Genomic DNA, 26,153 nt, shown 5'->3' on the forward strand with positions numbered 1-26,153 from the left:
CAATTAAAAAAAAAAAAAAGAATCCGAGATAATACAAACACTTTAGAATGTATATAGAGAAACTCAAGAGTTTAGTTTGAGACAAATTTGAGCTGCCTGTTTGGTATTCAAATGGAGTTGGATAAAGGAATCTGGAGCTCAGGGGAGAGGTCAGGGCAGGAGAAATATATTTGGGAATAATTAGCTTAGAGATGTCTTGTAAAGACCGAGGATTGGAGAGATCACCTAAGACTCTGTCTCAGGCAAGTCAGTAATAATGAGGTCAGGAATAGGAAGAAGAGTCAGAGAAGTAAGTTTGCCACACTGGACCCCCAATGGAAAAGTCAAGGGAGGGTGGGCTCTCTAGAGCTCAGTGCAGAGTTTCAGGGAGAAGGAATGTCAAACATCAATTGCTACTGAGACAGGAAGATGAAAATAGTAGGATTTTGTGTAGCAGAGGTTCCTGGTATCTTACAAAGTTGTTTATTATTTTAAGATGGTTAAGTGCGTTACTCAAATACACTTACTAACTTAAAAGAATTTCTTTTATCGATCAGTTTCTGAAACAGGTTATTACTGTTCCTTTCTTCCTCCCTTCCTCTCTCCCTCCCTTCCTTCCATCTTTCTGTAGTACTGGAGATTGAACCCAGAACCTCTTGTATGCCAGGCAAGCACTCTGAACTACATCCCCAGTCATTTTTATATTGTTTTGAAACAGGGCTTCAATATATAGTCCAAGCTGGCTTTGAACATGGAATCTTCTGTCTCAGTCTCTAAGTACCTGGGATTATAGGTATGCACCACCATAGCTGGTTTAGATTATTACAGTTTTCTACCATTGTTGTAGATAGATCAATTTTAATTTCTTCTTGTATTTCTAACATCTTTTGGTTTTCAAATTTTCAAGTTCTATATTAAGTGAATAAAGTTTCTTAATTTTTCAGTCTGGTTAGTGAATTGTGACTTTTATCATTTGGAAAGAGCCTTCTCTCCTTTAACGTTTTAGGTGTCTATTTTGTAAATAGCATAAAATTGGATTATTTTTAACCTGAATCAGGACTAGGTGTTTAAATAAGGGAACTTGATTCCTTCACATTTATTATTGTTAGCATGTTTACATATATCCCTGTTATCTTGACACATATTTTCCATTAATTTTTTTTTCTTACTGTTTCCTTTTTTTGCTTTTCTTGTATGTTGTTACTGTGATTAAGTTCTCTTTGTTTCATTTGTTTTTCTTCAAGGGTTGGCAAAGGTATATATTCTATTTCAATTATTTAAATGTTAACTTATTTTGCTGTTTTCTATCAGCATCTACAATCAATCCATCTCTACATTGTAAGGGAGGCAAAATTTTACCTCCACCCTCTGAGGGTTTTTAGCTGGGACTTGAGAATAAATTGGCATAAGACAGATTAACAGGAGAAAAGCATCCAAATTCAAATAAGTCTTACTTAACACAGGAGGAAATGAAGGCACAAAGAAATGCCAAACCTAGGTTGAACAAAGAGAGGCAATTTTGGAAAAATAACAACCATGTGGGGAGACTAAAGTAAAAATAATTTTAACAAGTTCTGTTTGTACAGAATTCTCTTATCTATGACTCCCTGTACAAGAATGTTTCTTTTCTCTGGTACAGAGAGGACATCTTTCACATGAGGGTTTTAATTTCCCTCCCTCCCTCCCTCCCTCCCTTCCTTCCTTCCTTCCTTCCTTCCTTCCTTCCTTCCTTCCTTCCTTCCTTCCTTCCTTCCTTTTCTTGTGATTGAACCCAAGGGTGCTTAACCATGGAGCCACATCTCCAACCCTTTTTATTTTTTATTTTGAGAGAGAATCTCACTAGGTTGCTTATAGCCTTGCTAAATTGCTGAGGCTGGTTTCGAACCTGTGATCCTTCTGCCTCAATCTCCTGAGCTGCTGGGATTATAGGTGTGCGCCAACACACTCCGCTCAGGTTTTAATATCTTGTGCCCAGGAAAGAAAGGGAGATTAGAAAGTCCTGCTCGCATTGGCGGTTTCTCAAGTGCTTATAACTCAAAATAATCCTTAAACCAAAGTGTCATATTATAGGGTCACATATTCTGCCATCCTTCAATATCTCCTAATAAGAAAAAACCATATATATGTATTTATTGACTTTCTCCTTCCTTTATAGTGTAAGCAATTTGCTAGATTAGTTTTATTTTTAGTTGAGTTTGACTGTTTGGGGGTTTCATTTTTCTTCCAGCTAACACTTTTCTTTGTATGTCACATGATCTTTTTCTTTGGAGTACTTCTTATTGTTGTTTTTGTTCTAGCATATTTTTGAGTACAGAAATTATTTTATTTTTACTTATTACTTATTTTTGGTGCTGGGGTTGAATTTAGGCCTTGTGCATGCTAAGCACATGCTCTCCCATTAAGCTACATCCCCATCCCCTATAATTATTTAAGACATGGTATATTTGCAGCAAAAATTCTTGTATGTTCAAAAATATCTCCAGGGCTTTTCACACTTGATGATAAGTTTGCCTTCATAGACTTCCAGGTTCAAAATTGCTTTCTCCCTCAGAAATTCGCAGACACTGTTCTGCTGTCTCCAGCATCCAGGACTGCTGAGGAGAGGTGGGATACCCCTCTGCTTCTTCTTTGTAGACTTTAAGTGGAATTTTTCAGTATGGTTTTCTTCATCTATGTGTTTCTTAATTTAACTAGGATTTGCCAGGGAAACTTTCAATCTAAAATTTGTGCTTTCTTCAGCTCCAAGATGGTTTATTAAAAAAAAAAATTAAAAATAATTTCGTCCTTCATAGTTTCAGTATTTTTCTTCTGGAATGCCTATCTGATGCATTTTTGGTGACCTGGTTTAATTGTGCACATTGCTTAAGTTATTTTTTCTATTTCCCACTTGCTTTCTCCTTCTTATTTTAAATTTTGTGAGTTTCTTTCCTTTATCTTTCAGATTACTAATTTTATTTTCAGCTGTTATAGGTTCCATCCATATTCATTCTGTCAATAAATATGTATTGAGTTCCTGTTATGTGCTAGGCATTATTTCAAATGCAGGACTTTGGTGGTGGACAAAGTCCTCTTATTGGATTTTTGTTTTCCAAGAACCCTTTTTCATCTTTTGGCAGTACTGGGGATTGAAGTTGGGGCTTTGCACATACTAGACAAAAAAGTTCTACCACTGGGCTAAATTCCCCAGGTCTTTTTATTTTATTTTGAGTCATGGTTTTGCTATGTTGCATGTTGACCTTGAACTTGGAATCCTCCTGCCTCAACCTCCAATGTAGTTGGGATTACAGGTGTGTGCCACCTGGTGTGATGTCAAGATTTCTTTCTTGGGGGCCCAGGGGCCATGGAGTCGCAGCTCCACAGGGGCTTGAGGCTCCATGAGGGTGCAGGGCTCCCTGGAACCTTGGGTCTGCCTGGCCGTGAGAAGACAGCTGGCCGACCTTTGTTCTTTTGAGACAAAGCCCTGAACGTGGGTCCTTGCATTGTGCAGGTTTCTGGCCTTGGTTGGATAATATGCTGCAATTTCATAAAGGAAACTGGAAGAACGACTTCAGCAAAACAAGGAAATAAAACAAGAACATGGAAGGTATGGAAGCAGCAAGGAAAACCTTAAGGTGGCAGGAGGAGAGATCCCAGAACCTCAAGGAAATAGCTATGCCAGAGAGAAAGAGAAAGGGAGAGGACTCCAGATGCAGCTCAGAAAAAGGAATCTTGAGTGTTCTCAGCATTAAAAAAAATAGAATTAGTTAGTATATAGCAGATACTCTGGGAAATTGGGAAAAAAATTAACAACAGGTAGATGGAAAACCAAACAAATGAGAAAATGAGTCAGTTATTAACTTCAGAAAAAATGAAAGCATGTGTAGAAAAAGGTTGCAATGCATGATTTGGCACAGTGAATAACATTGATATTGACTTCATGTAATTTTGACCATTGGTCGAATAAAAAATTACATATAAGTAGGGCAAGGGGTAAGAAAAATGATGTTGGGACGGGGAGAGGTATTTAACATTTTTTTACCTTGGCAGGAAGTTGACAGACAAGGACTAAAACTGACAAGTTGAAAAATAGTGGCATAAGGGGCTGGGGATGTAACTCAGTGATAGAGCGCTGGTCTAGTATGCGCAAGCCCTGGGTTCAATCCCCAGCACCAAAGTAAATAAAGAAAAATAAAGAAAAATGAGTATAAGCATATGATTTTTAAAGATGTGGAGAAATGTCAGTGAAACTAGAAATGTTGAGGGTGGTAACCTACAGGGATGGGGGGCAAAAGGTATAATCTAGTGGTATGGTGCTTGCCTAACATGGGCATGGCCCTGGTCTCCATCCCCAGTAGTGCAAAAATAATAACAATGAATGTTGTTGCTAAAAAAAAGATCTTTCTTATACACTAAATGCTCTTGTGTGTAGGCAAAATGTTCTCAGATATCCCTGAATATACCAAATAGACTCTTTTGTTGTTAAAATTTTATTCTGATCTCTTTGTCTCCTAGGCCAGTTCTATTTGTTTCAAGATGCTCAGGGTGTTAATTATTCTCAAAGTCTGGTGATCCTGGGTTCCAAATGAAGAACAAGGTGAATAATTATAGATAAATGGCATGGGTCTTATCTGCTTTTGTGTAGGAGTGTTATCTAACAGACCTTTCCTATAAATGCAAGAATGTAAGTTGTGTGTAGGTATGTGGGGGAATCCACAGGAAGCACTTACTTAACGATAAATGGGTGTGGAACAGGAAGGTAGAATATTTTGATCAGTCAAACTGGCTCCAATGGGCTGGGAATGTAGCTCAGTGGCAGAGCATTTGCCTAGCATGCACCAAGCCCTGGTTCAATTCCCAGTAACATAAAAGCAAACAAACAAAAAACTGGTTTTGACTAATTTATGCAGGAAAATAATTTGTTGACAGGTTTTTTGGGTGCTCACAAAGTTGACCAGAAGGCTGAAAATCAGACTTGGAAAACCAGTAGGAACCAAGGGCCATAGCCAAGGCTAGCCTGCAAAAATGGGCTGGCTAGGCCTCTGCTGCTTCCCACTGTGGACGTCATTCCAACTTCAGGACACAGGGGCATTTGCCAGACGCCCAAAAAGCACATGTGGTGGGCAGAGTAATGGCCCCTAATTCCTGAAAACCTGTAAACATGTTTCTTTACATGGCAAAAGGGACTTTGAAGATGAGATTAATTTAAGGAATTGGATATGAGGAGATTATCCTGGGTTATCCAGCAGGGCCCACGCACAGGATTCTTGAAAATAAGTTACCCTGGTTGTGATCAGAGGGAGATAGGACTTTGAAAGAAGGGTCAGAGGGATGCAACAGTGCTGGCTTTGTAGATGGGAAAAAGGAGCAGGAGCTAAGGAATGTGGGTGGACACCAGTTGCTGGAAAAGTTTCCTCTAGGGTCTCCAGGAAGGAGTGCACCCTCCACACGCCTTGATTCTAGCCCCACAGGGCCTGTGTTAGACTTCTGACTTACAGGGCAGAGAAACTATAAACCTGTGTTGGTTTAGGCCACTATGTTTGTGGTCTTTTGTTCTGGCAGTGATAGAAAACTAACCCGGGCACACCTGTAGGCTTCCCTGCCATGATGCTGAAGTAAGAGGGTTTCACTCTGGGGTAGATCGTACACCTGACCCTCCTTGTGGAGGTACCTGGTCTCCTAACCCTTCCTCCCATGCATGTCTCTGGTGCCCTCTCTCTGCCCTCTGCCCTCCCCAGGCCAATCGCTACTGATGTTTTCCTTCTGCCAGTGTAGGGGCAGAAAAAGACCATGTATCCCATGCTTTAAATAGATTTTAATGAATTATCCTGATGGTTTATTCAGAGCTTTTATTGTAAATGCCCTTTGGAGCTTGGAACCTCTCTGGATTTGCTCTTGTCTTTCCATTATTTTAAGTTTTTAGGATCATTTTCTGCAGTCAGTTTTGGGGTGTGGGTTTTTTCCCTCCAACTCTTGTTGATGTTTACTTTATTTAATTTCTATCTACCAGATACTTCAATTTTTTTCTGATAGTGGCACACTTTCCTATTTTCCAGTACCATGTGTCCTTTAAAAGCAACACTTTCTCTCCTATGATTATAAAATAAAAAGTGGGGGGGGGGCGATGGAAGGCGACACAGTCTTAGGAGTTCACTCCAACATCTATTATTTAGACTCATTGTTCTGTACTTGGGGCTCAAACAGAACACAAAGGACTACAGTGTTCCCAGAAGAGAAGACCATGTGATCCAGACTCAGCCACAGGCTATGGGAGAGATGCAGAGTAATGGTGGGTTAACACTAGGGTAGTCCGGGAGGAAGCAGAGGTTGGGAAGATGCAGGCAATCATCAGGGAAGCCCTTTAATAGGAAAAGACAAGATGGACTTAGTTTCAAGTCCTGATGGTGCCTTTTGCTAACTATGCAAGTGTTGTCTCTTTGAGCTTCAGTTTCTTCCCTTGTAAAATGGAGATGGCAGCTGTAAGGATTATAGCAGATAATACAGGTATAATGCTTACTATGCCTTGACATGTAATAATATTAGATATTCCTGAGCGTACTTATATGGATTAAACGTGTTTAATCCTGATTATAAGCCTATTACACAGATCCAGAAACTGAGGAATGGAGACTTTAAGTAAGCAGCTTAAGGTTATAACCACCAGCAACAGAGCCTGGCTTTATCGCCCTGCACATAAATACCCCACTGCATGCCCACCATAGATGAGACTTCTTGGGCTGAGTGGTTTTTTTTCTCTAGCTTTTTAAATTTCCCATGCAATTTTGGGGTAGGGAACTAGATTCATTTTAGGAATTGTAATGGGATCGAGTCAGCAAGACCGGAAAAGTGACCCCAATAACAGGCAAGGTGGAACTGGCAGGTCACTCTAGGTTATTGTTTAGTATCTGTGTTCATTTATTGACTTGTTTGCTTTATGATGTATTTACTTTTGCGGAGGTTAACATTTACATAACAGTAAAGTACATGGATCTTATGTGTACAGCTCAATGACTTCTTACATATGTGTGCACCTGTGGAACTGAGTCTTCAAAACAAAATTAACAATTGTTTTTCCTGTAAGAAACTTTAGTTATTCTCCCTTCCCAGTAAACAATTTAAAATCAAAGAGCACATCCTGTCTTTTTTTTTCTTTTCTTTTTATTGTAAACAAATGGGGTACAACTTGTTTCTCTGTACATGAAGTAGAGGCATACCATTTGTGTAATCATACATTTACATACATCCTTTCTTTTAAATTCCCGTAGCTGGGTGTAATGGCACACTCCTCGTATGCCAGTTACTCAGGAGGTTGAGGCAGGAGGGATGGCATTTTCTAGGCAAGCATGGGCAACTTAGTGAGACCCTGTCTCAAAATGAAATAAAAGGACTGAGGATGTTGCTCAGTTGTGGAGTGCCCCTGGGTTCGATTCCCAGTACCTTCAAACAAAAGAACTGCACGCGCACACACACAACACACACACACACACACACACACACACCACTCAGAGAAAGTCTGAATGAACCACTGCTAGCTTTATTTTAGCTAACACCTCTGAAGCATGGTCACTTGGTAATTATTTTATTAAAGATATGTTTTAGTTGTAGATGATTTTTTTTTTTTTTTTTTTTTTTTTTTTTTTTTTTTTTTTTTTTGCGGTGCTAGGGATTGAACCCAGGGCCTTGTGCTTGCGAGGCAGGCACTCTACCAACTGAGCCATATCCCCAGCCTGTAGATGATTTTTTATTTTATTTATTTTTATGTGGTGCTGAGGATCGAACCCAGTGCCTCACACATGCTAGGCAAACACTCTACTACTGAGCTCCCAGCCGCATGGTAACTGTTTTTTGAGCCGGGATTCAGCTATATGGCCTAGCTTGGCCAAGAACTAAAACCCATGGGCTCAAGCCATCGTCCTGCCTCAGCCTTCCCTGTAGCTGGGATTCCATGTTTGCTCAACTTGTGATAATTATTACTTTAAGCTTTTTAAAAAAGAAATATTCAGAAAGAAGCATTGTCTGACTCTCACTGGTTGAAACCACAACCTCCCTCACCTATGCCTGCAGGAAGCATCTAACGGGCGTCCTTCTAGTGTCTAACCCCAGGCCAGGCTAATGTCACCACTTTCTGACCCTGCATCCTATGCAGTGCCGTGAAGTTTGTCCACACAAACACCAAAAGCCCTGTTTAACTCACCCCATAAATACTCGCAGACCCTATCCTTGGGGAGGTGGATTTGAGTCTGTGGACTCCCATCTCCTTATGCTTGGCTGCTTGACTGACCTGAGAATTAAAACATTTTCTCTTTTGCAAAACTGGGCACTTGAGTGATTGGCTTTTTCTGGGCATCAGGTGGAGAGGAACCTGGTTTGGAAATACACACTATCCAGACCAAGATAAAGAAGGTTTCCAGCATCCAGAAGCCTCCCTGGTGCCCTCCAGTCAATACCTGGCGAGAGATGCTTGCTGTACTAACCTCCATTACCACAGGTAAGTTCAGTCTATTTTCTAATTTCATATAAATTGAACTTAAACAGCTTGAGCTCTTTCACATCTCGTTTCTTTCACTCATCCTGTTTGATTCTTATTTTGATACCAAATCAGATGCTTGACAAGCCATGACTCTGTAAGCAGATGAGCACACTCCATGACCCCCCAGCAGGAGCAAGAGGAAACACACTGGGCAGAGCGGCCCTCCGCTCCCACTCTGACTCTCAAGAAGGCTCACAGGATCCATGGGTCCCAGAGGAAAGCAATTTTGGAACAGTAGAGGTTTGCAATGAATGCCAGTTCCTTTTCTCTTCTTGCAGTTCCCATGAGACAGATTTTGAGATGGGACAATTGCTGAGGTTTGCTGAGGGTGGCATGTTCCTTGCTTCTTTGCAGATAAGGTGGAGGGAATACTCTGAATTTCCCTACACACTGGGTGCAGGAGATGCCCACGCCTCCTTCCAGCTTGGGGAGGGGTGGTTCCATCTCTCTGGGGAGAGGAATATCTGTCTCCCCCTGGAAATGATGTCTTATATCTCCTCTATTTTTGGGATAATCCCAGTTTTTTTTTTAATCTATCTATCTAGCAATCAAATCATCTATCATCTATTTTGAGGAGTCAAGAACTCCTTTTGGGCTTTTTCCAAGATAACTTTTGAAACACAAAGTTCTTAAAACTCTTACACATGAGCATATGAATGTCCTATGACTTGAAAGAGAAGTGGGGGATTTCCTTCCAGAGAGCAAAAGAGGAAGAAAACCATGTTTCCTTCTATTCCAGTAGAAACAAGGACATAGATTACTGTATAAATTACTATTTAAATTACTGTATAAATTACTACAAGGACATAAATCAGTATGTCAATAATCTATCCCTCTCCATCACACTGAACCCCGATCATTGCCACCCCCACCCCCCTACCCCCAGGGGATACCTGGCAAAATTACACATCAGTTGTCTAGCCCATTTCTCAACAGTGGTGCCCAAGCCTGACTGATCAATAGAATTAACATGGAGAATTAAAAAACAGCCTACGGCCATACTATCCTTAAGGCGCCTGATCTTACCTGATCTCTGAAGCTAAGCAGGGTTCAGCCTGGTTATTACTGCCACATGCTTTGGCACACACCTGTAATCCCAGCAGCTCAGGAGGACTGAGAGTTCAAGGGGAGGCTGATGCAGGAGAATTGAGATTTCAAAACCAGCCTCAGCAAGTTAGCAAGGCACTAAGCAACTCAGCAAGACCCTATCTCAAAATAAAATACTAAAAAGAGCTGGGGATGTGGCTGAGTGGTAAAGCACCCCTGGGTTCAATCCCTGGCATATATATATATACATATTCCTACCTCAGACCCTTACAGCCCCTTCTCCCATCCTGGCCAAGAATGTGATTCAATACAGGAGTGGGAGATTAAAAATGCTGATTTAAAAAAATTGGGCAGGTGATTTTGATGACCAGTAAGGCTTAGAGATCACTGTTCTAGGATATCTTCCTGCCTGAAAGACTAATATTTAAAAATATGTCCATATTATCTCAGTGGGAATCATAAAAGGAGATGGGTAAGGAAATCATGAGTTACTTGACTTCCTGGAAGAAAAAGTATTTCTGTGAAACTATGTGAACCTTCCTAAATGCATTTTAAAGCTTACGTCTTAACTTCTTTACTGTGACAAAATTTTCATTGAGGTGGAAGAGTAAAACCTACTAGTCCCTTTTTCTGATGCTTTGTACTACGCCTATTCCCCAACACTTTAGCCAGGCTACACTTTTAACTTTATTAGAACTTTATAGTTATACATACTAGTTAAGTTCATCCATATTTTTTTTGTAAATTAGAATGATTAGGCACATGTGAAACCCCTTCATTCTATCCTCGATTTCTGTTACGTAAGGTCTGTGAATATCTACTTCTTTTAAATACATTTTTTAATTGTCAATGGATCTTTTATTTATTTATTTATTTATATATGGTGCTGAATATGGAACCCAGGTCCTCACATATGCCAGGCAAGTGCTCTACCACTGAACCACAACTCCAGCCCCAAATACCTACTTCTTTAAGATGCAAACTTTGAGCATTCTGTGTGAGAGAATATGAGTATAATAGGCCCTTAGGTCTGTGAGTTGGTATTTGAGAATGTCTGCTAGAGGTATAGTAATATGCCCTTATCCACGGTTAATTGTGTTCTGAAAATAATTAAATGGAAAATTCTAGAAATAAACAATTCATAAATTTTAAATTACATACCATTCTAAGTAGCATGAAGAAATCTCATCAGTGCCGTTTCTGGGGCATGAATCATCCTTTTGTCCAGAATATCCATTAGCTGCTTATTAGCCATCCTTGTTATCAGATCTACTGTGGTGGTGCACATTGCCTGTGTTTCAGTAACGCTTATTTTACTTAATAATGACCCTGAAGCACAAGAGTAGTGAAACTGGAAATCTGGATATGCCAAAGAGAAGCCATAAAGTGCTTCCTTTAAGTAGAAAGGTGAAAATTTATCATAGGAATGTATTAATAGGGATAAACACAGTATAGTATGTATAGGATTTGGAACTAGCCTCTGTTCCAGGAATTCACTGAGGGTCTTGGAATCCTGTGTGGCTAAGGAAGGATTCCTGTAGCTCATACAGATTGCTTTTATAACTATTAGATTAGATCAAACCAAGAGGATAAAGAGCAATGAACATTTAGAGAGAGGGCAAAAATAATAGAGACTCAGAGAAGCTGGAAGACCTGAGAGTACTGTATTTCTAGGTAGGGATGAAGAGAACATGGAGGTGGAAAAATACCAAAAATACATAGTATTTCTTTCTATGTATACCAGAAATACTATGTATTTCTTTCTTCCCATTATGGTCCTTTCTGGGCTATTCATATCCCACAGTTTTCCCCAACTCCTATCCTGTCTCATCATGGTAGAAGTAAAAACTAAACTACCATCTTTTTTTTTTTTTTTTTAATGTGCTGTAACCTATTTATTACAAAGAATGTATTAAAGGGTACAAATAACAGCTGAATGATAAAATACATAGGGTGGGTCTGAATGGGTCCTCAGCACAGGATCTTCTACTCCCATGGAGTTTTGGGGTGTGCCACTCACGTGGATGCATTCTTGTCTTCCAATTGGGAAACTTGCTGAATCCCATCCTTTTGGTTTTTTTGGGAGCTTTATTATACAGGCATGGCTGATTAAGTCATTGGCCATTGGTGATTAAGTCAAACTCCAGTCTCTCTCTTTCTCTCTCTCTCTCTCTCTCCATCCCCCCCCCCTCCAGGAGATGGGGGTGGGGTGAAGTTGAAAGTTACTTTTTTTTTTTTTTCCAAACGAGCATCTTGAGTTACTGTGAAAATGACTTACAGCAGAAGTCTAGGAGATTCTCAGATGTAGTCAGGGAAACACATACATGTATCAGACTATAGTCTTGTGCTGTGGTTCAGACGTTTTATTGGGATCCGTGCCCATTGATCTTTTGCAAGTAATCTGGAGCTCAGAGGGAATCTTCATCACTCTTATTTTTTAAAAGTTTGAATACTGTTTGTCTGTACTGTTTTGGGTGTACATACACCCAAAACATGTTTTGCATTTTGCATTTTGTTTTCTTTTCTTTGGGAAGTAGGAATAATGAAGTCATATTAGAGCAAAACTGGCTTACTGCTCTGGAGAAGTTTGATTTTTTTATTTTGCTCACATTTATAGCAAGCAAACAATCTAAAAATTAAGTTTCTTGGTTCTAAGTGCACTTCACTTACACCTTCTCAAAATGAGCAGAGGCTTTACTGAAAGTTAATAAATACTTAGAAGCCTCCAGATACTAATTTTAACAGCAACATATGGCATAACAGTACTAGAATTTTATTTTTATCAAAAAAAATCTAAAAATTGCTTCATGGGCTAGGATCAACAATTTATAACATGATAATATTTATTTAAATTGAATGAAGTTACTTTATTTGAGGATACTGAGTTTAGAATAGTCAGAAAGGCTTTTCTGCATTTTCTCATAACAATGATGTAGACTACTGTTGTATTCCCTTGAGACATCTTTGACTGAGCCACTCTCAAGAAGCAGAAACCTAGCTGGGTGCAGTGTGGTACATGCCTATAATCCCAGTGGGTTGGGAGCTGAGGCAGGAGGATCATGAGTTCAAAGCCAACCTCAGCAACTTAGTGAGGCTCTGAGCAACTCAGTGAGACCGTTTCTAAATAAAATATAAAAAAGGGCTGGGGATGTGGCTCAGTGGTGAGGTGCCCCTGGGTTCATTCCCAGGTACAAAAAAAAAAAATGGAGACGGCGTATCTGGAGAAGTTTTAAGTACACATCACTGACCATTGTGCAAATGGATGACTGAGTCAGTATACTTTGCCAGTTCTTCCTTCTTCTCTCATGTCTTATTTTTTAAATATATAAAAATTGCTATTTTGAAGTAAATAAAAACAGGAAGAATTGCATAATGAATCCCCATGTACACATCACCCAACTTCCCAACTGTTATTCACAGTCAATCATTTTCCCTAACCTGACTCCTCTACTTCAGCTGCATTATTGTGAGGAATCTGAGGTAAATCTCAGATGTCATATCATTTCTCCTTTAATTATTTCAGCATGTGTCTCTAAAATACATGAGCTCTCTATATGATGTACATATATATATTTTAGTTGTAGGTGGAACAATACCTATATTTTATTTTTATGTGGTGCTGAGGATTGAACCTAGGGCCTCAGGAGTGCTAGGTGAGACACTACCACTGAGCCACAACCCCAGCCCAGACATGAGCTTTTTTTATAGAATGACCACAATACTATTACCACTCCTGAAAATATTGACAATAATTCCTTAATATCATCAATTATCCAGTCAGGTTTAAATTTCCTGTTATTTACAATTGGTTTGTTTGAATCAAGATTCATACAAGGTCTAAACATTGCATTTCATAGATATATTTTAATCTGTAAATGTCTTTCTCTTTTATTTTCTGAAATCAGATCACTTGTCCTATAGAGTCTGAGTTTTGCTGACTTTTTCCCTGTGGTGGTGTTTAATAAGTTCCTCTGTTCCCTGTACTTTCTGTAAGTTGGGTTTTAGACCCAGAGATTTAATCTGATCTTCGGTTTTGGGGCAAAAACTCTTCATAGATGGCATTATATACTTCCAAAGGAAGGTATGTGAGGTTTGTTTTTTTTTAACCTCTTTTTGTGATGTTAATAGCAACTAATTATCATTGTCTAGAATATTTTCTTTCTGTATTATTGACCAACCCTCATTTCAACCATTAAGCTATATACCCCCTCAGACCTGTCTTCTCCTTTGTACTGCTTTAGCTGAGGAGAAAATAGTTACCTGGTTGTAAGTGCATTTCACATATATAATCTCCTTGGAAAATAACCAGAAGGATCTGTTAACCTTCAGCATAGGAAATGGAGTTTTTCTAAAGTCTCACTTATGATAGGCATTGTTAGTTGTGTCTAGTCAACTGCCATTCCCCGCCCCCACCGCCCACCCATTTTCATGTGCTCATGGAGCCCACCTCTCACTTTACAGGTTGCCCAGTTACTTATCCTTTGAAGCCCGGGTAGTTTTGATTGAGATTTTTCTCTTAACAGAGACACTGTCATCTTGTGCCTTTAGGTGATGTGTGAAAGTACTATCTGACTGTGCAGAAGCCATCTTGACCCATGTGGAGCAAGCTTGAGGATTAAAACCTGTGTGCCCAGGGTGAGTTGGAAATATGGAAGGAGTCTGGGTCCTCGGTAAGTCACTGAACCACAGAATTATTACGGAGGAGATTTGGAATTTCTGAATCTGAATTTCCTCCCTTGCAACCAAACAGTTCCCAAGTTTCAAACTGAATGTATGGGAGTAGTAGACAGAGCCAAATTGCAAATGCCCTCCCTCCAGATTTCAAGGAGATTGTGAGTTTAGTCCACTTGTAGTTGATTATGGCTACAAACAACCCAACAGACACAGCAGGTATGTTCAAATAAATTTATTTTATTTTTCTACTTATTATTTAAAGTCCTGGTGTAGAGTTGGGGAAGGTTTATGAAACTTGACCTTGATTTGCCCTAAAATTGAGTTCTTACATACTCTAATAAAGCTAAAATGATGATTCAGATAGCCTAAGTCATGGAAACATCAAAATTAACTTATGATGCCATTGCCATATTTTTTAAAAGTCAGTTTTTGATAGGATATAAGTTTAAAAAGCACACAGCAACTTAAAAGTAGATGGATGCTTAGAAACTTCTGTGTTGGGGATAGGAATTAGAATTAAAATATTTTCCAAGGCTTATTCTCAAAGCACATAACTGAGAGCTGACTTTGAGTGTTGGCAATAATGGGAAATTTATCTCCTATTACATTACGCTGGACATAACTTTCTTATTAAGTAGGAGAATTGGAATTTCTGAATCTCTTCCTTTGCAACAAAACAGCTGCCAAGTTTCGAATGGAATCAGAAGACTAGCAAGCAGAGGAATGAGGATTTAACTTTAAAAATATGGTATGTTTGAAACGTACAAAAGAAGCAGTTATAGAACTGGAAGAGTGAAAGACAACTGATGATCTGCCCTCTTCCGGCTCCGGCTTCTGGTATTTTGCATTCCCAGACTGTGTTGTTTGGAAGCAAAGCTTCATTGTTTTTTGGTCGGTAGATTGCACCTTTGTGACTGCAGACAACAAGGTGATGCCAGCACTGGTTCCAGGAAGACCTCAGTAACAAACCTTCTTTGTGTCCAGTGAGGAAGCTCTGGCCTGTAAGTGGATGACATCAGTAGGCTTCCCACCCACTCCACTGGGCCGCTCAACTCACAGAGATTCATTGTTCATGACTTCAACTCTGAACAGCTGCTGGCTCTTGTTGGTTTCATTCACTGTGAAGATGGTGATCGCACACTCCAGATATGAAATGGTTTGTCCTATTATCAGGCCATGGATCAGACCATCTGCCCTGGGGTCCCATTAGGAAAGTGAGATCATAGTCAGGCACAGTGCCTCCTAACATCTTCACTGACTTGGAGGTCTCCCCCACTCCTTTCATTAGCTTGGATCTCTCTGTAAGTGGTATCCTGGTTTTGCCAAATAAGCAATGTTCTCCATGTATCTTCCATGCAAATACCATCTCTCTCTCTCTCTCTCTCTCTCTCTCTCTCTCTCTCTCTCTCTCTCTCTCTCTCTCTCTCTGTCTCTTTTTTGGTTCCAAGGATTGAACTCTGGGGCACTTAAACCACTGAGCAACTCCCTTCAGCCCTTTTTTGGTATTTTATTTAGAGCCAGGTTCTCACTGAGTTGCTTAGGGCCTTGCTAAGTTTTGGAGGTTAGCTTTGAACTTGGGATCCTCCTGCCTCAGCCTCCCACGTTTCTCGAATTACAGGTGTGCCCTACTGCACCTGACCAGAAACACCATCTCTTTGGGGATCCTGCAGAGAAGTTGTTTAATCAATACTAAAAGTAGATAAGGTAAGCCAGGATTCTAACTCCCTATGAAAAGTTACTTGAATCAGAATTTCACGTGAATTAAATGTCCATCATCACAATAACTTTTTTAATTTTTAAATTTTATTTGTTCTAATTAGTTGTACGTGACAGTAGAATGCATTTATACATTTTGATAGATCATACATAGAGTGCAATCTCTCATTTTTCTGATTATACATATTACCTGTATTTTTCTGTATTTTTCTGGAAGCGGAGAGAATTCAGCCATGAAAAAGAAAAGAGGAAGAGAAGATGAATCATATAATATTTCAGAGGTCATGTCAAAAGAGGAAATTCTGTCTGTGGCTAAAAAAAATAAAAAGGAGAATGAGGATCAAAGTTCTTCCTCTGCTAATCTCTGTGTAGAAGATCTTCAGAAAAATAAAGATTCAAATAGTATAATTAAAGATAGATTGTCTCAAACTGTTAGGCAGAATGCTAAATTCTTTTTTGACCCAGTTCGGAAGTGTAATGGACAGCCAGTACCCTTTCAACAACCAAAGTACTTCACAGGAGGAGTGATGTGATGGTACCAAGTAGAAGGCATGGAATGGCTTAGGATGCTTTGGGAAAATGGAATTAATGGCATTTTAGCAGATGAAATGGGATTAGGCAAGACCGTTCAGTGCATTGCTACAATTGCATTGATGATTCAGAGAGGAGTACCTGGACCTTTTCTTGTTTGTGGCCCTTTGTCTACACTTCCTAACTGGATGGCTGAATTCAAAAGGTTTACACCAGAAATTCCGACCATGTTATATCATGGAACCCAGGAAGAACGTTGAAAATTGGTAAGGAATATTCACAAAAGGAAAGGAACGCTGCAGATTCACCCTGTGGTAATTACATCATTTGAAATAGCCATGAGAGACCGAAATGCATTACAGCATTGTTATTGGAAATACTTAATAGTAGATGAAGGACACAGGATTAAGAATATGAAATGCCGTCTGATCAGGGAATTAAAACGGTTCAATGCTGATAACAAACTTCTTTTGACTGGTACTCCCTTACAGAACAATTTATCAGAACTTTGGTCATTGCTAAACTTTTTGTTGCCAGATGTATTTGATGACTTGAAAAGCTTTGAGTCTTGGTTTGACATTACTAGTCTTTCTGAAACTGCTGAAGACATTATAGCCAAAGAAAGAGAACAGAATGTATTGCATATGCTGCACCAGATTCTCACACCTTTCTTACTGAGAAGACTAAAATCTGATGTTGCTCTTGAAGTTCCTCCTAAACGAGAAGTAATTGTGTATGCACCACTTTCAAAGAAACAAGAAGTCTTTTACACAGCAATTGTGAATCGTACAATTGCAAATATGTTTGGAACCAGTGAGAAAGAAACAGTTGAGCTAAGTCCTACTGGACGACCAAAACGGCGAACTAGAAAATCAATAAATTACAGCAAAATAGATAATTTTCCTAATGAATTGGAAAAATTGATCAGTCAAATACAGCCAGAGGTGGACAGAGAAAGAACTGTGGTGGAAATGAATAGCCCTATAGAATCTGAAGTTAATCTGAAGCTGCAGAATATAATGATGCTACTTCGTAAATGCTGTAATCATCCATATCTGATTGAATATCCTATAGACCCTGTTACACAAGAGTTTAAGATTGATGAAGAATTGGTAACAAATTCTGGGAAATTCTTAATTTTGGATCGAATGCTGCCAGAACTAAAAAAAAGAGGTCACAAGGTGCTGCTTTTTTCACGAATGACAAGAATGTTGGACATTTTGATGGATTACTGCCAGCTTAGAAATTTCAACTTCAGCAGGCTTGATGGGTCCATGTCTTGTTCTGAGAGAGAGGAAAATATGCACAATTTCAACACAGATCGAGATGTGTTTATCTTCTTAGTGAGTACACGAGCTGGTGGTCTGGGCATTAATTTGACTGCAGCAGATACGGTTATCATTTATGATAGTGATTGGAACCCCCAGTCTGATCTTCAGGCCCAGGATCGATGTCATAGAATTGGTCAGACAAAGCCAGTTGTTGTATATCGACTTGTTACAGCAAATACTATTGATCAGAAAATTGTGGAAAGAGCAGCTGCTAAAAGAAAACTGGAAAAGTTGATCATTCACAAAAATCACTTCAAAAGGGGTCAATCTGGATTAAATCAATCTAAGAATTTCTTAGATCCTAAGGAATTAAAGGAGTTATTAAAATCTAGAGATTATGAAAGGGAAGTCAAAGGATCAAGAGAAAAGATCATTAGTGATAAAGATCTTGAGTTGTTGTTAGATCGAAGTGATCTCATTGATCAAATGAAGGCCTCAGGACCAATTAAAGAGAAGACAGGGATATTCAAGATACTAGAAAATTCTGAAGATTCCAGTCCTGAATGTTTGTTTCAAATTGAAGCTAAAGAATGACTTAAAAAAATGTATTATGTACATGTATTGTACATATTACATGTACATGTATGACTACATGACCAGTGTGATACTGATCCCAGTATATATTTGAAATTTATACTTTATACATTTAAAAATGTATAAATTTAAAATTTTTAAATGTATGAAGTGATACATTCAAGCAATTAAATATGATGTGTCTTGGAAAAGTCACTGAAGGGAAGAAGTCAGGTTGGGATTCAGCTTTGGAGACTAAAGAAGAGCAAAGAGCGTGAGCAAAGCCCACAGCTTGCTTTCCACAGGTGATTGGACAGGTGACGGGTTCACCATTTATTCTGATCCTGTGGTTTGGATGCTGAGGGAAGAGAAGGTATCTTTTATGGGACTTAATACAGGTAGCCAGTTACACCAGAGGTGCTCTGTGGGTATTTGTGGACCTTTTGTGACAGATACCTGAATCTAATGCTGATCCAGATCAATACATTTGCAACTATCTTCCTGGTCCATAGTTTAAAAGCTTGCCTGAAATGACATGACGAATTTTTGTTTAAAAAAAAAAAGGATAATTTTTTAGAAAGGTGTTGGAACTTTAATTTTCTTGATTTTTAAAAAATTGCTGGTTATTTAGCAAGAATATGAGAATAAAATTTAGAAAGGACAGACAATCCTTGGGGGTGTAAGGAGACTGGCTTGGGAGTGCCAAATAAATAACATATATTTATCTGACCCTCTGGCCCTTACCTAAGCCTTTTTACAACTACCAGGTATGTTATGGACATGTTTTTCTATGAGGTAGTCAAACTGTAAACAGAGTGAATCCAGACTGATAATCATGTGTTAAAAAGAAGGAAGGAAGGAAGAAAGAAAGAAGGAAAGAAAGAAGGAAAGAAAGAAAGAAAGAAAGAAAGAAAGAAAGAAAGAAAGAAAGAAAGAAAGAAAGAGAAAGAAAGAAAGGAGGGAGGGAGGGAGGAAGGTGGGGAGGGAGGGAAGGAAGGAGGGAGGGAAGGAAGGAAGGAGGGAAGGAAGGAAGGAGGGAGGGAAGGAAGGAAGGAGGGAAGAAAGAGGAAGAGAAGCACTACAATCATTTCCCAATTGAAATGTCCTTGGTCTTTGTATTGGGAAGTCCAGGACCAAGGGTGTGAGGGCAGGTTTGGGGCTGTGCATTGTCATATAGCATTTCCTGTGCTTGCCATCCGTCCTCATATGGGCTCTGTTTAGGTCTGTCCTGTACATATAATCATGGTGCTCTGAAAGGACACTATTCACTGCACCCCAGCACAATTCCTATGATACTACTACTGTGCTTTGTACACAGGTGCTTGGAAAATGCTTGTGGGGTAAATAAAGCATCTTTGTTTTAGCAATACTTATAATCAGTCTAGCTTCTTCTTCATGTTTATAAGTTCCTTGGATCAAGGATTACATCTTATATATCTCCTGGTATACAAATGTATGAATCCATAAGAGTTAGTGACTGAGTGGACGAAGGGTCACGTTCCTGTGTGCCATGAGGGACCTGCACTATTGATCTCCATACCTGTATCACCAATCTTGCCCATTTGGCAATGGAAATGGTCTCCCACTTCCTTTTCAGGTTTCACAGATTCATTGTAAGAGTTGGAAAAGGACCTGAGAGATTATTCAGTCTAAATCTTTTATTTTATAAATGACAAAATTAGCAAGATGGAATGACTTACTAGTCTTTGACTGAGCCAAGAAAGAATTTGAGTCTCCTTGAAAGTAATTTTTCTTCTTGAAGTATTTTTAAATTTTATCTAAAATATCTTCATTTCACTGCTATATATATGTCCTCAAATAGTTGCTATAATCGGTTACTTCTCAAGCAAACTCTAAAAACTTTTAGCTTGTTATTTCCCATATGACACATTTCAGAATATTAAATAAGAAGTTCTCACCAAGTCACCAAGGTAGAATATATATGACAAGCCAGAGAGGTGTCATTAAAAGATAAGACATTTTCAAAAGGGTTATCCAAAAAATGGTAACATGACTCAAATCTTCCCTGCCTACCTTCAGGGAAAAAAGATGCTGGATCTCTGAGGAGGCTCGACAAATAGCACCTCTCTTCCTCTTCCAGGTTCTGAACAAACTGAAAAACCAAACGAAGGGGAGTAGATGGAATAAAATCTTACCTTCATTACTTAGAGAGGCCAAATTAGAGGGTGGCCTTAGTGTAGCAGGAAATAAGGTAGTCTCCCAAGCCCAGGGTTAGGCCCGCTGAGCTCCAAACTGGAAAATGCAGCCAGTGCCTGAGGCAGGTCACTGCAGGAGAGGAAAGACCAGCCCAGTGCTCAGATGGAGACCAGTGGTGCTGGGAGTGACAGGCCAGGCAAAGCTTGGAGTGATGGGGATCATGCAGGTCTCTCCATGAGAACACCACTATCAAGGCTGGGAAGAACCATTCTCCACTACAAAAAGTCAAGGGGAGAAGATGGGAGGGGAGATTTATGAAGAGGTTTTCTCTGGAAGAGGACAGGTTGAAGGCTACCCCCACCCCAAAGTGACTTTCCTGTGCAAAGGACTTCTTCCAGAGCTTTGGTCCTGTCCCCTGCCACTTGGAGAATGTGCAGGGCACTGTGGATTGGTGTGTGACTCCTGCCTGGAGAAGAGAGTTTCCTGCCTGGAAATTTCTCAACTAACAGTTAAAGGAGAGGTGGCTGAACTGGATGGGCCAGGGCTGGTTACAGAGAGATGAAGGGAGGGAGGGAGTTAAGGTGGGGTGGGTGAACTTAGCTCCTGTCCAACAGGGCCACCTAGAGGGGTGCTAGGCTTCAGCAAGGAGAAGCTACAATTCTGCTGCAGAGCTGAGGAAATTTTAGCCCATCAAGAGGAGGTTGGGTGTGAGCACCCCAGAAATAGGGATGTGGGGTTGGGGTGTTGCTAAAGAACCAATGAAATCATGCTACACAAGGAAGAGGCAGCTTTAAATATTTGTACCTAGCCCCCAGAAATAGAGAAGCCACCTTATGAGACAACCAGTGAGTTAAGCACTGTTCTCCCTTTTTCCCTCTTCCTGCTTTGAGCCTGGAACAAACCACAGTGGGTAAACTGGGGCAGGGAGTTGGAAGCAGAAGATGGAGGAAAAGAAGAAAGGAACCCTGCCCTTCTGGCAGCAGAAGCCCTCAGATGAGCAAAGGATAAGTTTCAACTTTAAATCTAATTTCAAGAAGTAATTATTACAGCTGGGCATGGTGACACATGCCGATAAGCCCCGTGATTTGGGGGCAGGAGGATTCCAAGTTCAAAGCTAGCCTCAGAATTTAGCAAGGAAGCTCAGTGGTTAAGCACCTCTGGGTCCAACCCCCAGTACCAAAAAAAAAAAGAGAGAGAGAGCATTATAGAATTATTACACAAGATTGGATACTTCTTCAGAAAGACTGTTGGAAACAAAGTGACTATGGAATTTTTAATTATAAAAGAGTGATTAAAAACAAGTCGTAGGATGTTCTAGGTTTTCACTCAGGGGTAAGGAAAGAACTTTCTTTCACTGAATAACTTGAAGAGAGATAGTGGGACTCAAAAGCAAAGTTGTTTCCTCATTTGAATATTTTTATCTTCATCTTCCAACTGAAGAGTCTTATTGACTTCATTTTTGTTTTTTATTTCTCTAAATCCCCAACATATCTTTTGCTATCTCTATTAAGCATTTGGGATATTCAGAACACTGGATATGCCAGAACCTGGCTCAAAATTAAAAAATTTAAAAAGGCCAGGGATGTGGCTCTGTGGTTGAGTGCCCCTGGGATCAACCAATCCCTGGTAAAAAGAAAAAAAGAACACTGGACCCCCTGCATAATCAGGGCTGGAATCCCCGGTTGGTACTCGCTACCTTTTCCCCAGGGGGCATGTTGCCTGTGCAGCAACTCCACGGCTATTCCTCCAGCAAGTTATGAGTTCAAGAGGGCAAATGGTAATGGATTAAAGCCAGCCATGTTTTCCAGCCTACACCAGGGTGGTCTGAACTCTTTTTTCTCAAAGCACTCTCCCAGCACACAGCACTGCTATTACACCCGCTGGAGGGTAAACCAAATGAAATATGTTAAAAGGCTCTCTGATAATCACGCCCAAAATCAGGTAGGGGAGGCCAACTTGGATTCTCATCACCATCTCCCAGCACACACCCTTTTTCTTTTTCTTTTTCTTTTTGGTATTTGGTTTGATCCCAGGGGTGCTCTACCACTGAGCTATAGCCTCACCTCTTTTTGAGACAGGATCTCACTAAGTTGCTAAGGGTCTCACTGAGTTGTGAAGACTGGCCTTGAACTTGGGATCTTCCTGCTTCAGCCTCCCAAGTCACTGAGACTACCACAGTGCCCAGCTTTACCCTTTGTTTTTGGAGTGGAATAGTTTCCCTCTGCAGTACGTTAATGATCCCAAGGTTGCTTTAAGAAGTTTCTTTATTGTATGAGAGGTGATTGAAAACTGTCAATCATGGATCTGGCAGTCCCTGCTCATGAGCTTAAAGACTGTTCTGATTACGATAATTACATTTTTATGAATATCCTACCTAGAGAGTAACAATTTTACTATATCAGACTACACCACACAAAGATGCATCAATTTCATCTGCAATGAAAAATAGAGTCTAATAGCAGTTATATTTATATGACAGTCAAACATCAAGATGCAACATAAGTACTTCAACTCAAAGAATTCTGATCATTATTTAACCTTGAGATGATTAAAGGTGAAGGTTTTTCAGCTTTTATGATTTACTTTCTTCATGGTTTTTGTAGTTTTGATTTGATTTTTTAAAATTCATAAGTAACATTTGGATTCACTCAACCCCAGTGATATGGTAGCAAAGCAAAAACAATAACAAAAAAGACCAAAAGGTATGATTAATGGTCAAAGAGAAAGTATTAGGCAATTATAAAGCACAATTTTGTTTCAGGTACAGCAATGCCATACCAACTAGGTTTCTCTTTTAATCAGCTAAGTTTCTTCAACTACAACACAAATTATGGATAGCATATTTAGGTTTGATGTTACACATACATATTAGTATGTATATACATATAGATATTATTATACACATACAAAAAGACTATTTGATTATTATAGATAGTAGCCAGAGCTTCTTAAAGTGTGGTGGTATGAGGAGCAGCACTCATGTGTCACCTAAAATAGCATGTGGGAAATGCAAATTCCTCACACCTATTGAATCAGAATTTCTAGTGGAGGGCACAGATCACAGGACACTGTCCTAACAAGCCCTCCTGGTAGTCCTCTGAGGTTTGAGAACCAGTGCTCCAACATCTTTGAATGATTTCTCCTAGTCTAGTACACATATAAAGCATGGCGGCTACTGGCCCTCAGCACTGTTGGTACTCCCTGTGAACAGTGAGGGTCATTGGCCTTGGCCAGGAAACCCAAATGAACAGGTTGTTTTGTCCAAGTCTGAGGGCAGATGCCTCTCGCTGGATTTTCTCTTCTCTTTGAAACTTCTCAGGCCACGGTTTCTTCCCATGACTTGTCGTAATTGTTAGTCCATCATCGCTGGTAGAAGAGATGGTTATGATGCCCTACATAACATCAGAGGGTTTTCTCACCCTGAATCCCTGTCAATGCTTCCCCTTTGTTACCAACCACTTCCTTAAAGTCATTTGAGCTGGTTAAAATTTTTTTTACCATCTAACAAGATACTCTCCGATATTTCTTCTATTAGGTAGGATCCCCACTATCACCTTTTGATAGCACCATGGGTCAAAATTGTTTACCAGAACTCATTAGGATGTGGCACAGACAGAGGCCACCCTTGGCAAGTGCGCTCAATTGAGGGAAAAAAAAAAAAAAAAAAAACAAAAAACACAACAGAACATACAGTCAGTAGAGTGCTGACGCCCACTGGTCAGATCTGAACAGCGCTTTTGCTACATGACTTTTCTTTGGCAGAGAGGGAATGTATCATCAGAGTATGGTAGATATAATTTTTTTATTGTGGTAAAAATCTCATAACATAAAAAATTCTGTCTTAACCCTTTTGGTGGGGGGGATTGAACTGTGGATTGAACCCAGAGGTACTTTACCACTAAGCCACATCCCCACCTTTATTTTTTATTTCGAGACAGAGTCTCGCTAAATTGCCGAGGCTGACCTTGAACTAGAGATCCTCCTTCTTCAGTCTCCCTAATCTAGTGGCTGGGATTACAAGTGTGTGCCAGCTTATCTTAACCCTTTTTAAGTATGCAGTCAGTAGCATTAAGTATGTTCACTCATATTTACAGTCTCCAAACCGTTTCATCTTGCAAAATTGAAACTGTATATCCTTTAAACAAATATCTCCTCTTTCCTTCTTACCTCCAGACACCAGCGGCCACCATTCAGCTTTCTGTTTCTATGAATTTGATTTCTTTAAATATCTCAGACACGTGGAATCATGAAGCATTTGTCTTTTTTTTTTGGACTGGTTAATTTCAGCATAATGTCCTCAAGACTTATCCTTTAGATAATGTTAAAGGAAAGTATTTTAGAGACAAATAGCATCCTAATGAAGCAGCACACATGGTGCAGTGCTAACTGGAGTAAATAAATATGACAAGTGAAGATCATTTCTTTGGTAATTTAATCTTTGTTATTTCATATATTCTTTCTAGTTGAATATACTGTTTTAAATACCTGGTGCTAGGGAAGAATGTGTAGAACAGTGGTCCTGGAACCTTGAATGTACATCATAATGACCCTGAAGTTTGATAAAAATACAATTTCCCTGGTTCTAAGGATTTTTATCTTGGCGAGTCTGAGGTGAGCTGGGAGCATGCGTTTCACGGGCCCTGCTGGGGATTCTGGTGCAGGTGATTCTTCACTTTTGGTGTGAGAAACATCGAGAGTCTAAGCCAGAGGCAAGGGTGACCTCCAAGTGTGGATCAGTAAGGTTCCACCAGCTTCCCGGAGGCTGCACTTTCTGTGGATCCTCATGAGGCATTCCTCTGAATACCACTGAGTGCATTGTGCCCAGTTCAAGAGGTCTTCGCATACTTGCCTCAACACCCCACCCCTGCTGAGAAAAGGACATCAGCTCCTGAAACCCGAGCAAGATGTAGCACTGACCTTTGAATCTTCAGCTGAGCTCATCCCACATCTTCTCATTCATTAGTGAGAAGATGCTCAGAAATGTTTGTCAAATGAATGAGGACAATAAGGGTAAAGATGTGATGGAAAGAGCGTGACTGACATGGTCAGAGAGTGATTTAATCTTGGCCTCCTTTTACCAGCATAAAAGCTGTGAGCTCTTGACTGACCAATCCCCACATCTCAGTGTCGTTAATCCTGCATCTGTATCATGGAGGATTGGTTTCTGCCTCTTGCAGAGGGCTGCTCTGGGGTACAAATGAGGTAATGTATGGAAAAATGCTTTGAAATTGTGGAGGCACTTATTTCAGTTTTGTTGAATATGAATATGACTGTCTTTTCACTCTAACCTCATTTCCCCTGTGAATAAGTGCTAGGTTGTATGACTGCAGCAAACAGGTCTACCTCGGTCTTTTACAAGAAGGCAAATCCTATTATTTGGTATATTTAAAAGCCACATGGTTTTTTGAACTCTATGGAGAGTAAAAAAGAAATTCATTATTACAAATTTATGATATGAATGTAGAAAGACCCCACAAATAATGGGCAGTACAAAGGATGGGAGATACACAGGAGAGCAAATTAACTATTCCCATTGCAGTTTGACTGCCACAGGGACTCTTAGAAATCTGCAACTGTTCAGTGAAATGGCATTTGAATTTTAGCAGCTCCTCTGATATCACCTTAAAAGGTAGCAAGTATCTGATAAGATGAGCTGAAAAGCATGGGAGTATAATGTCCCTTTTAAGACCTTAAGGAAA

General features: G+C 39.7%; 1 protein-coding gene across 1 annotated transcript; it reads left to right on the plus strand.

Moving 5' to 3' along the window:
- Window positions 1-213: 213 nt before the first annotated feature.
- LOC124980123 (lymphoid-specific helicase-like) lies at window positions 214-19,138 on the plus strand. Its single transcript, XM_047545357.1, has 10 exons — window positions 214-289; window positions 3,467-3,562; window positions 4,471-4,552; window positions 8,306-8,443; window positions 8,558-8,725; window positions 14,081-14,202; window positions 14,283-14,422; window positions 14,887-15,362; window positions 15,825-15,910; window positions 16,140-19,138. The coding sequence occupies exon 10, from the start codon at window positions 16,792-16,794 to the stop codon at window positions 18,316-18,318; it is 1,527 nt and encodes a 508-aa protein (XP_047401313.1). The 5' UTR covers window positions 214-289; window positions 3,467-3,562; window positions 4,471-4,552; window positions 8,306-8,443; window positions 8,558-8,725; window positions 14,081-14,202; window positions 14,283-14,422; window positions 14,887-15,362; window positions 15,825-15,910; window positions 16,140-16,791; the 3' UTR covers window positions 18,319-19,138.
- Window positions 19,139-26,153: the final 7,015 nt, after the last annotated feature.

Source organism: Sciurus carolinensis, chromosome 3, assembly GCF_902686445.1.
Source record: "Sciurus carolinensis chromosome 3, mSciCar1.2, whole genome shotgun sequence".
NCBI classification, from domain to species: Eukaryota; Metazoa; Chordata; class Mammalia; order Rodentia; family Sciuridae; genus Sciurus; species Sciurus carolinensis.

Coding starts and splice junctions, on each gene's coding strand:
- LOC124980123 (XM_047545357.1), top strand. CDS start 16,792: ATGAGAGACCGAAATGCATTACAGCATTGTTATTGGAAATACTTAATA.